Source organism: Martes martes, assembly GCF_963455335.1.
Source record: "Martes martes genome assembly, chromosome: 13".
Lineage (NCBI taxonomy): Eukaryota > Metazoa > Chordata > Mammalia > Carnivora > Mustelidae > Martes > Martes martes.
The window spans coordinates 27,569,397-27,581,429 of record NC_137901.1 but is presented as its reverse complement, the minus strand read 5'-3'; the positions used below and the strand labels follow the sequence as shown (position 1 = coordinate 27,581,429).

Genomic DNA, 12,033 nt, shown 5'->3' with positions numbered 1-12,033 from the left:
GCGACTATTCCTGACCCCCAGCAGGGTTCTGCACAGGATCTGGTGAACCCGATGGGACCACCAAATTTATGTACAACACAGAATGAGGAACAAGTAAAGATAAATATCTAAGCCCAAGTTCTACATGTCTTAGATCCATGCCTTCCGAGTGCCTAAAAGTGCTTAAGACTTAGTCAAGGAGTTCTGATATTTCTCTAAGTGAGCAGTTACTCTATTCTTCATCTGAAGCCACAAAAGAACCACCACCACCTTCATCTAAAAAGTCCCTCATGATTTAAAAAGTATTTCCACATACTACTACATTTGATCCTGGGCACATATCCATGAGGTCGACGGAACAGGCAGAATCATTACCATCATCTCCATTTTATAAATGAGGAAAATGAGAAGACAAAGACTAGGTGACTTGCCCAAGGTGCCAGTAAATAGCAGGCAAGACTCAAAGCCACTACACAACACATAATGAGTATGGGCTGAAGTTAGAGATCATGGCAAGAGGGAGCATAGACAACTCAGAAGAAGGAAAAGCTGCGGAAGAGCTGGCAGCTCATGAGTGGACTGGAGGCCAGCACACATCTCCCAGCAGAGGGTACAACGCTTGGCAGAACTTGCTCCTACACTTGGCCAGATGCTCAGGGAAGACAGTGCAGGAGGCACCACTGTGCCCCTGCTTTTAGCCTGGGATACACTTGGGCTAAAAGCAGCAACAAAGACAACATGACCAGAAGACAGCATTTACACAGCCAAGCACAGGGGCCCAGGACCCACGAGAATCCTCACGGAAAGACAACTTGAACAATAAAATGGGCAAATCATTTGTGCTATGCACTGGGCACCAGCCCTGCCTCACTTAGGCACTGAGATGGGTGGGAAAGAGAATTCACACCTTGTTCAAGGCCTCCCCGAAAGAGAATTCACACCTTGTTCAAGGCCTCCCCGAAAGTTCAAGGCCTCCCCGAAAGATGACACGACTGAGGTATCAGAATCGCGTTATTTTAAGATTGAAAAAAAAACTTAAAAAGAGCATTTCAGTCCACCACGACAGATAAGGAAACTTAAAGACAATGAATTTGCCCAAGATAAGAAACAGATGAAACGCACTCAGACATTATTGTAAGAGATCTAACTGTAGTCGATGACTTTCGCACCAATCCTCCTCACGAGTCAGGGAGCCATTTCTCAACAATCATCATCACACGTCTTACCTTTTGGCTTTCAGCACATGCAGGACAGCTCTCAAAAACAGTTCATCAAATTCAACCTGTAGTTTCTCCACGGAGTAGGGCTGCTGGGCCAAACCCAAGCCTCGGCTATGGCTCACAAACTGTGCCCAATGGTCGCTCACATAACCAAGGGTCATCCTGAGCAGGAGGAAAGGCAATACAGCACTTTTCATTCATGTACTCAATCCTGGCACCTTTATATTACATTGGAAGCACTAATTTACTCAGTACATATGCATGGAACACCTACTATCTTCAAGGACCTAAAGACAGGCAGTGGGAGGGCAAACCCCACCCTCATGCGGCTTACATTCAGCAGAGGGCAAACAGATAACAAACAAAGTAAAGGTAAAAGTATAATCTGTCCAATGGTCGTAAATGATGACAAAAATAAGTAGGAGAGGGGACTAAAGTTTCTCCGGAGTTGGCCAGAGTAAGGGGGTTGGCTGGGAGCAGGAAAGGCCTCACTGAAGAGAGACATGTGAGTGAAGACAGGGGTATCTAAGGGAAGAGCATCCGCGTAGAAGAAACAACCAGTATGAAGGCTCCGAGACGTATTCAGGATGTTGGAGGAACAGCAAGGCAGCCGGTGTGTGAAAGCAAGGTCAGTGAGCGGGAGACTGGCTGGAGATGGAATCCGAAAAGTGACAGGAGACCAGGCCACTGTGAACCCTTTGGCTCTTATTCTGACCGAGACTGGGAGCAGACGAGTGACATGAGCTCCTGACTCACCACTTACAGGGAACACTGCCTGTTGTGTGAATAAGCTGAGGGGAGAGCAAGGGCAAAAAAAGGAAGCCGAGTCAGGAGGTTATTAACAATGATAATCATAATTCGGGAGAAATAACTGAGAATGACCTAGGGCGGTAGCAGTGAATGTGGGGAGAAGCAGCTGGATTCTGGAAACCGCATGTTTCATTAGTTTAAAAGGATGCGCATCTTTCACACTACAATCCCCACAAATGGAAATGTGTGCTAAACTGATAACATGCCATACTTCTGTAGCATTTTTTCTTAGAGGCACACAAAATGCATCTTCAGAACTGGTGGCATCTTAGATTTGATGACAGTGTTTTGAAGGTAGAGATGACAGAATCGGCTGTTAAATTGGATGCGGGGTGTAAGAAGACAGGGATGACACCAAGTATTCTGGCCTGGGCAACCAGAAGCATAAAGTCACCACTTACTGAAGAAAGAAAGGCCAAGGAGGAGCAGCTTGGGTGGTGGGACAGGGGAGGTCCATTGGGTGTATTAAATTACAATGTCTGTGAGTCATCCAAGGGGAGGTGCTGAGTTGGCAGCTGGGTTTACAAGCTTAAGAGAGAGGCATGAGCTAGAAATAGAACTCTGAGAACCATCATAGTATTTCGATGACATTTACAGACATGAGAATGGATGAGGTCCGAAGAGCAAGTTTCGATGGAGAGAAGAGGTCCAGGAACCGAGTCCTGGGGCAGTCCGACATCAAGAAGTTTGAGAGTGAGGGTGAAACAACCAAGGAGGCAGAAAATGAGAAGCTAGGGAAATGGAGGAGAAACCAGAATATGGGATCCTGGAAACCAAGCAAAGAAAATGTTTGTTTTCTTTTTAAAGATTTTATTTATTTATTTGAGAGAGAGAGAGAGATCACAAGTAGGCAGAGAGGCAGGCAGAGAGAGAGGGGGAAGCAGGCTCCCTGCAGAGCAAAGAGCCTGATGCGGGGCTCGATCCCAAGATCCTGAGATCATGACCTGAACCAAAGGCAGAGGCTTTGCCCACTGAGCCACCCAGGCGCCCCAAAGAAAATGTTTAAAGGAGAAAGTGAACAACTCTGAGAAAGCCATGTCAACTATGGGAGAGATGTAAGGGAGAAGACTCAGAATGGCCACTGGCTCAGTAGAACAAAGTTCATTAGTGCCCTTCATTCTTAAGAGCTGCCTAGGGTGTCCAGGGGTGGGGTGTGGGGAGAGCCTGACTGTGGAGAATTCAAGCAAGAATGGAGGACTTCAAGAAAGGGACCTTGTAGAAAACATTTCTGCATTTGGAAGGTGTGAGAAGAATCTGCAATAGATACAAAGAAAAATAAGCAGATGGAAGACAAAGAAAGGTCATAATACACTATAATAATCAACTGTAAGTAATTACACAGAAATATTATAGAATGAATACCTACCTTAAAGCAGGAATAACAATGTCTTACCTACAGAGTTATTGGGAGAATAAAACAAGAAGGTAGGGGCGCCTGGGTGGCTCAGCGGGTTAAAGCCTCTGCCTTCGGCTCAGGTCATGATCCTAGGGTCCTGGGATCGAGCCCTGCATCGGGCTCTCTGCTCGGCAGGAAGCCTGCTTCCCCACCCCACCCCCACTCTTTCTCTGCCTGCCTCTCTGCCTACTTGTGATCTCTGTCAAATAAATAAATAAAATCTTTTTAAAAAATTAAAAAAAAAAAACCGAGAAGGTATATCACTGGCATATAGTGGGCACTCAATCCTACATCACATAAACGAACCCAAGGACAGGCTTTACCTTATTCACCAAGCTCAATCAGAAAATGAACGTCTGGACTTCTAATAATGAGTACATGGGCTTTTAGATTTAAAGAAATTACTCTCCAAGTCACCAACCATCCTTCCTTCCACCGTCTCTTGTTTTCAATACTCTCTACTAAAGGCTTTTAAAGACCTTAAAAGTCACAGCCTTGCAGGGCATCCTACAACCATTTACCTGGCTTTACAAAGCATATGGAAGCACATCAAAAATAAATTAATTATAATCAATTTTGTTTGGGAAACATCACTGAGGAAGGGGAGAAGTTTTAGAGACTTTTTTGGAGGGAAGGGAAGTTGGAATAAACAACAGCATACTGATGTGCTGTAGGGAATGACAGTAAAGACAGAAAAATTAATAATGCAGAAAAAAGGATACAAAATTAATTCAATAAAAAGCAGTACATGTTCTCAAAATTTATTCATACTTGATCATAAAAGCATAAACCCATTTTTCAATCAAATAAATGATAATGCTTTCCTCAGTTCAAAACAGGGGCCACTGACAGAAGTCTTTGCAACTTTCTTTAAATGGCATTTAACAGAAAATCAGAGTAAGAATACATAAGAGAGGTAAGAGGAAAACAATGACATGAGAGAGCTATTGCCAGTCCTCCACAGCTAAGTGACAATTCCCAGGGAAAAGTAAGGAAGTGGAAGAACACAGGGAGCAAAGGAAAAGGAGAGAGGCTTCAAAGAGGCTTCATTTTCCATGACCGAGTTGAGTTTCTCTGGCCAAGTTCAACCCAGCAACTACTTTGAGAATCTTGACTCCAAGAACAATTATCTAGCAAAGCAGTTAAATCTGAGATAATTAACCAAATATTCTGACTGGAAGCATTTATAGATTTCCCATCTGCTAGATGGTGAAAAAAAATTCTTACTCTCATGATAAATTAGACCCGAAATCGTACACTGAGATGTCCATCACCTCAATTTCACACAGTATGTGTGTCTGACCCAGGTGAAGACGAATAGAAACAGATTGTAGCAACAGCAGTATTACCTGATCATATAACCAATTCGCTTCACAAACTGCCTGTAGCGTGCCCTGTTAAAGGTTTCTAACCCCACAGCCAGAAGCTCCACTAGGGAGTTAGCAAAGGCAAAAATTTTCATCATCTCTTGAGGTCTTGTTGTTTCAGGTGAATAATCACCTAGAAGATAATCAGAGAAAAGGGAGGAATTATAGTTACTATCAAAAAACACTGAAGGACACAGGTGTAAACACCTCAGTGAGGAAACAAAGCCAAAGGCGAGAAAACTCAACAATCCCACTGCTCTGGCTTCTCTGTCAACATGACATGGGGAACCTGAGAAAAAGTGCAAAATGAAAACAATATATTAAAGCTGGCAATGTAGGGGGCACCTGGGTGGCTCACTCGGTTAAGAATCTGCCTCCTATTTGGGTCATGGTCTCTGGGTCCTGGGATCGAGCCCCACATTGGGCTCCCTGCTCAGTGGAGAGTCTGCTTCTCCCTCTGCCCCTCCCTCCTTCCTGCTCGTGCCCTCTCTCTCTCTCAAATAAATAAATACAATCTTAAAAAAAGAAAAGCTGGGCAATGTGCAAGCTAGCTGACCTTTCCGCATCTCAGCACTAGGTGGGAAATTACAAACACAAGAGAAAGGAAGGAAATCGCACTGAGATATGATGCAACCATGTCTGCATGGGATGCCCAGGCACCCAGGAACCTGGATCAGGAACCTGCCCAAGTTGGAAGGCTGGATGCTGAGCTCCTGGGATGAGCTTGCCACAATCCCATTTAACACACGACAAAAGAAATCAGCCTACCTTTTGCTTTAAACCCAAGAAGATGCTGAAACAGTTCATGGAACGGGAACTGGGATAAAAGGATAACCAAGTCATCCTCATTAAGGAGAAGCCAACTGGTCTCAGGATCTTCATCCTAAGGGGAAAGATGCAAAATCATGTCAGCTGATTGGATCAGAACACACCAGGGTCTAGAGTTACAAGAGCTAAATTATCACAGATACAAGTCCTACATTGCGGTCCATGTGTCTTCGTGGCCTTCTCCTCCTACTATCAGTTCCACAGATGGGCTGTAAATCCCCCGAAATTGCAAGCACAATTTTATGTGCATCTGGGTCATACCCATTCCTCCATGGCTGAAATTGCCCTCATTAAATGTCCATTCCAAAGAAGATTAAATAAAAAATTCCTCAAGAGTGGAAAATCTTACTATAAAAGCTCAGTGCTTTGACAACATGAATTTAAGAACCACATATTCAAGCCAAGTTACTTTGGCTACAAGTCTCTTGCCCCCAAATCAAGGCCTACTGTAGTATACACTGCCTTATGGCAAAGTAATCTGCATTTGCTATAGCTACTGAAGCTCTGTTGCCAGTTAGTGCCGCTAAAGCAGGAGAGAATAACAGGCCATACACAGAGATTATATAGGGGAAACCTTTAGGGTTTTTTGTTTTTTTTTGGGGGGGGGGTTTGTTTAATACCGAGCACTAAAGTCATCTTAGAAAACAAGTTGATTTGTGTCCTAAAATATGCTACATTCAAAAGGGAATGCTGTAAAAAGATCCAGACATCCTGAAGAATATATCACCTCAATTCAACAGGGACTAATGCAATTCATTGATAACCTCCCAAGCCACTCTTTCCCCCCCTCTCCCACCCCCACCCCATTTTAGGTCCTAAATGGGTTACAAACAGGCCTCAGAAACTCTACTTAGAGCAGTAGCTCTCAACTCTGGTTCTACATCAGAATCACCTGGGAGGCTTTTACACATCTGGATGTCTGGGTGCGGGCCTGGGCAAGATTTCTAAGTTGCCCCCTGTTGTTCCTTTTTTTTTTTTTTTTTTAAGATTTTTATTTATTTATTTGACAGAGAGAGAGAGACAGCAAGAGAGGGAACACAAGCAGGGGGAGTGGGAGAGGGAAAAGCAGGCTTCCCCTGAACAGGGAGTCTGATGCGGGGCTCGATCCCAGGACCCCGGGATCATGACCTGAGCCGAAGGCAGACGCCCAATGATTGAGCCACCCAGGCGCCCTGCCCAGTTGGTTCTAATATAGAGCCAGTATCAAGGAACCACTAATGTGAAAAACTGAGAGCACTTTCCTTCCTGCAGCCTTCTGAGTCAACAGCACTCTCAACATTCTCACCTACTCCCCAGGTTCTTGAATTCACTCAACAGTCAGTGAGGACTAGCCAGGGGCCAGGCACCACTGCAGGGTCCCCAACCATCATCTGTCTCTGGGAGTAAATGCAGGAAACCTTCCAGAGAAAAGACTTCTCTCTCAGGGGATAACACTCTTGGGGGGGGGGGGGTGAGGAACATTTCACCACAATCTTTAAATACCAATTTAAAGCACCAGCTTCTGAGAAGCTCTCTTCAAGGTGACTGCTGAGTCTCTAGCAGAGATGTCTGAAGAGGAGAATGAATGCAAAGCAGCCTCACGGTCCTGAATGAGCACTTGGGTAAACACACAGACAAGATCCTCATGGCTGCCATGGCTGTCATTGTGAGAACTGTCTGCTGCAAACTGTCAACTTCTTTTAAAAAGAAGGAGTCTTGGGATGCCTGGGTGGCTCAGTCATTGGGCGTCTGCCTTCGGCTCAGGTCATGATCCCCAGGTCCTGGGATTGAGCCCTGCATTGGGCTCCCCACTCAGCAGGAAGCCTGCTTCCTTCTCCCACTCCCCCTGCTTGGCCTCCCTCTCTCACTCTCTCTCTCTCTCCGTCAAATGAATGAATAAAATCTTTAAAAAAAAGAAAAAAAAAAGACATTATTTAAAAAAAAATAAAAAGAAGTCTTAGTAAATCTGGTCCCTGGCCACCTTGACAGCACATCAAATCAGGATGTGGACCATAAAAAAGCACGTGGGCAGATAACTAGCTGGAGGGAAAATTCCTGACAGATACACTAACCCTATGTACAGCAGAAAGAAAAATCAACAAGCACTATCTTGAGAAATTGGATTTGGATCAGTTAGTTCTCACCAAGAAGAAAGAACCACCTTCTACCTTACAAATGAGACGCTCTGGATAGGAAGTATTCATAAGAGTTAAAGGAAGAGCTTGGTAAGCTCCAGCTCTTTACTATACAGACTCACGTTACCCACTGGGAAAACTCCTTCACCCCCTGAACCTCGGTTTTCTCACACCAGTACCTGCCCTCATGGGCTGTGGCAGAAGTCAAAGAGAGACTACGTGACAAGTGCTTAAAACAATGCGTGGCACATAAGAGGAGCTCGACAATGATCAATGAAAATGACGCAGACACGATAAGTTACCTCTTCTCCTCCCTCATCTACTAGCGTCCACGTCCCGGATGCAGGCCCCGAGGAGGATGGCTTCTGCTCACTGGGCTTCATATGGCACAGGAATTCCGCTCGATTTCTGAAGGACAAGGGAGATCACGCCAATTACATGAACACAGAAAGCCCGCACACATGCACTCTGGATCATCTACTCAACCCCGCAGAAGAGTCAGCTGGCCACCCAATCATCACATGGTTTAAACTACTAAACAAATAAGAACTGGCAAGAACTCAAGGCGGCTAAAACCTAATTTTGGTGTGCAGACCTTGAGGATCCTGGATTAGTAGTGACAAGTAATTGCAGAGAAGCCGTAATGCTGGCCCAGCTCCCGCATGCCAGGACCTCAATACGTACGGACTGCTGAGGGACCTCGCCTCCAGCCAGGCTTACAAACTGGTGCCAGTACACGACCTGAGGAACATGTAGTATCTGTTCTCATCAGCTTTACTGAATATAAAAAGATAATCTGCAGGTAATTCAGAAGTTTGTTTAGGGCAAAAGAGTACCTCTAAATGCAAAACCATTTTGAGGTCAAAATCCTTTCTACCATGTGTTGGAGAAGCCCCTTGTATCCAGGCAGAGAAAACAAGAGAGAATTCCTGACAGCCAGATTTCATAAGGTGTTGGCTAGACCTGATGAGCAGGTATAACCAGAGAAATTTCTTCTCTTAGACTACAACATGGTTTTCAGGCCCCTGTTCCTTCCCCTTCAGCCTGCCCCTGAAAAATTCACCCATTCCTTCCTGTTACAGGAACCTTCTCGCATGACTTCCAGCACACCACTGCCCTTTCAACCCAAGGAGCTCCAATCCTGTGTGTCCCCCCTGTATGCCTCAATGACCTCAGACTTTCCTCCTTATCAATCGGCTCTCCTTTCTGTCCCTGTTGGTCTGTTATGGCATAAATGCCCTCACAATCACTCAGGCTCAGAGGTCTACAGAGTTCTCTTGGAACCACTCCTATCCCACCAGTTCCTTATTTCATCAGCTACTTAATCCTTTTCTGGGAAGATAACCTTTAGGTTCCCCTCCTTCTCTTTCTCACCACCATTACCCCAACTCAGGCTCCGAGGCAGACAGGCTTTCCAGGACTGAGAGCCGGTGGTAATACCAGTGTTCAAGGTCACCTAGACAAGACAGTGCCTTCTCCCCCTAAATGTCCTCTTGATGAGGGGTTGGGATCCAGAGCCCGGAGAGCCAGAAGTCTCTAACTGTACTTCAATTAAGCAGAAGCACATCTTCTTCTGCCTTCAGTCCATCTTAGCCTTCCTGGATGATTTTTACAATTATTCAAAAGCCCTGATCTGCTACAGGGCCAGACTATATCAAATCTATATCAAAGACTATATCAAATCTGTTTTAATGTCGAAACCTTCTATCATCCAAGTCGCTGTAGCTCTTCCACAGTATGACCATCTCCCATGCAGTCTCTGCTCCAGCCAAGCTGATCTCCTACGTATCCTCCGCACCACCATCTTACCTGTACCCTGGGCCACAGCCTCTTCTCTCCGCCAACAGTGCCAGGCCTGCTCTTCTCTCTTAATGAGATCTGCCCCCATTCTTGCACCCCAGTCATACATACACCTGGAATCTTCTCTCACTGCTCCACCCCACCCACTTCAGGCTCCCCAGGGCTAGTATGCTGATCGCAGCTTCCCAAGTGGGCACTTAGATCTCTGCCCTCTTCCCCTCTCTACTACAGCTCTTCTTCTAAGGGAAAGATATCTTTCTTGTCTCTCCACAGCTCCTTTCACAATGACATATATGATACGAGAGGCAAATCCACTAAAAAGGGGGACCCAAAAAAAGCTTAATTGTTTATACATAAGAAGTTAATTGGGTCACGTGGGGGAAAAAGAGTATCCAACCCAAAGAAAATCCACAATATTAAATTCAGGAATGCTGACACTTCCCTTAGCGGTTCTTTGGATCTGGGCAGTTTAGGAAGCCAATCCTTTGGTAGAAAGAAGCATTTCAATTTCTACTTCATAAAGCTCTTCCACACTTACTTGACAGGAGACATTAGCAGGGCAAGGGACTGCATAAAATGAAAGACCCCTGATGGGTTATTCAACACTTTGATCTGAAATCAGAAAAGGAAAAGGCATACTGTAGAAAGCCGACAACCCAAGTATCCATGATCTCAGTTCACCAGCATTCTGACAGAGGGAGCAGTTACGAAAACAAAGATGGGACTGGCATGTAATCCCCAAGAGTGAGAGCACGTGGGTTCCCTGGCAGTCCTGACTGAGCTGGACTCACAGAGCACAGCGAGCAGAGCAGCTGACTTCAACTACTGTACCCACATAGGATAAACCACAATACTGGACAAAACCAAAAATCCTCCTCCTACCTAAAGAGATTCAGACTTCTTACCCCGAGAAATACTAAAGAAAAGGTCACGTGGAGAAGCTGCCCCTGGCATGCACTTGGCTTCCACCCATCTGAGTGGTGGCTGTGAGTAACAAAATAACCCAAACCCAAGCAGCAGAGAGGAGAAACTGTGAGCCATATAATCAGCACTGAAGGTGATTATATGAACATCGAGCACGAAGGCCTGATCTCTGCTAGTGTTTAAGAACTTTGAGATGCTCGTGGTTTCTGTTTTGCCTATACCAACCGTGCTGTGCAGTGGACTAATTTAGGAAGCTGTGTTGAATATCACCAGGAAAAGAAGTCCCAGTGTGTCTTCTTGCACAGAAATTCTACAGAACTACATACTACTGAATCTACCAAGCCAGATGACAGGGGAACTTCTGCAATTCCATCTTAATTTCATCAATGATGGGTGGCCCAAGAAGTTTCAGCATAAAAACCCCTATGGATACATATACATATACACTAAAATAGTTTAAGAATTTTGTTTTAAATATCAATATTTTTAAGCAGTTTTTTAAAGGGAAAAAAAATTTCTTCAGGAAAAATGTTTAACAAAATCTCTCTCATTCCACTCAAAATCAGAAGACCATCATCATACCTGGATGAAAGGAACAGCCCATTTACTAACACCAGCTGGACATCGGAGAATATGGTTTAAAAGGAAGAAGTGATCTCCAGGACAGCCAACTCTTTGTAACACTGACACCTGCATAGGGAAGGACATACAGTTTCACTATCTAGAAAGAAGAAAAATGTGCCTAGGGGTCTAGTAAATCACTTAGCCAATGTTTAAATACAGGAATCTTTCAGAAGAGTAACCAGAGATCTACTGTATACACACACACACACATATATATAGTATATATACAGTATATAACCAAAGATATACTATTAACAGGTTGAGTTTCTACCACAGATGCACACGGAAGCCTAAGAACCTATGAGTACTACGATAAAAACATCATAAGTAGTTTCCTGCAAACCCAGTTTTCATTATCTGGCAAAATACAACTTACTCACATTCCTGGCGACATGGGAATAGATGCAAGCCAAGTAGTTTAATCTAGTCTCAGTTTGTAAGAGATTCTCAAATCCAAGTAAGTATGCTTGGGACTTTACCACATATGCAAGAACTCTAATATTAACCTATAAAAAGCACCCAAGGCAGCCCCACTGAAAACACGACTAAATAAACAAGGCCTCCTCTCTAATACACTTAACATCTTTCTTAAATCTCCCAAATCCTGACACCAGCCTTTTCTCTCTTAAGTTCTTTAAGTATGACTGAACACAACACTAAATGTAAGATGATACAAATAAATGTATGGACGGTTTTAGATCAGCTACCTGTATTCTAAATACGTATCCCGTCTTTAATTTAGCATGCTTCCCACATTTCCATTTCTTCCTAAACTGAAGGCCTGAGATTATTTAAAGTGTATCAGAAAGAAAAATACATCTACTTTGTGCTTAATGACACACTAGATAAGTATAACTTATCATGTGTCATGAATAAAGAAAACATCACTAATTAATACATTAAATGAATTAGCTGAAGAAGCTGTTGAAGAAAACTTCAGAAGGCATAATTCTTCAAATATTTGTTCCCTT

The 12,033-nt window shown here is 44.1% G+C and overlaps 1 protein-coding gene across 2 annotated transcripts in view; it reads right to left on the bottom strand.

Moving 5' to 3' along the window:
* Nucleotides 1-12,033, bottom strand: part of EPG5 (ectopic P-granules 5 autophagy tethering factor) — a 104,980-nt gene that overhangs the window by 77,490 nt on the left and 15,457 nt on the right. For both annotated transcript variants that reach the window (XM_080821012.1, XM_080821013.1), the window contains exons 5-10: nucleotides 11,021-11,128; nucleotides 10,053-10,126; nucleotides 8,017-8,122; nucleotides 5,541-5,655; nucleotides 4,755-4,905; nucleotides 1,206-1,361 (exon numbers count right to left, since the gene is read on the bottom strand). In XM_080821012.1, the coding sequence (XP_080677138.1) occupies nucleotides 1,206-1,361; nucleotides 4,755-4,905; nucleotides 5,541-5,655; nucleotides 8,017-8,122; nucleotides 10,053-10,126; nucleotides 11,021-11,128 (710 nt within the window). The remainder of the gene's footprint in view (nucleotides 1-1,205; nucleotides 1,362-4,754; nucleotides 4,906-5,540; nucleotides 5,656-8,016; nucleotides 8,123-10,052; nucleotides 10,127-11,020; nucleotides 11,129-12,033) is intronic.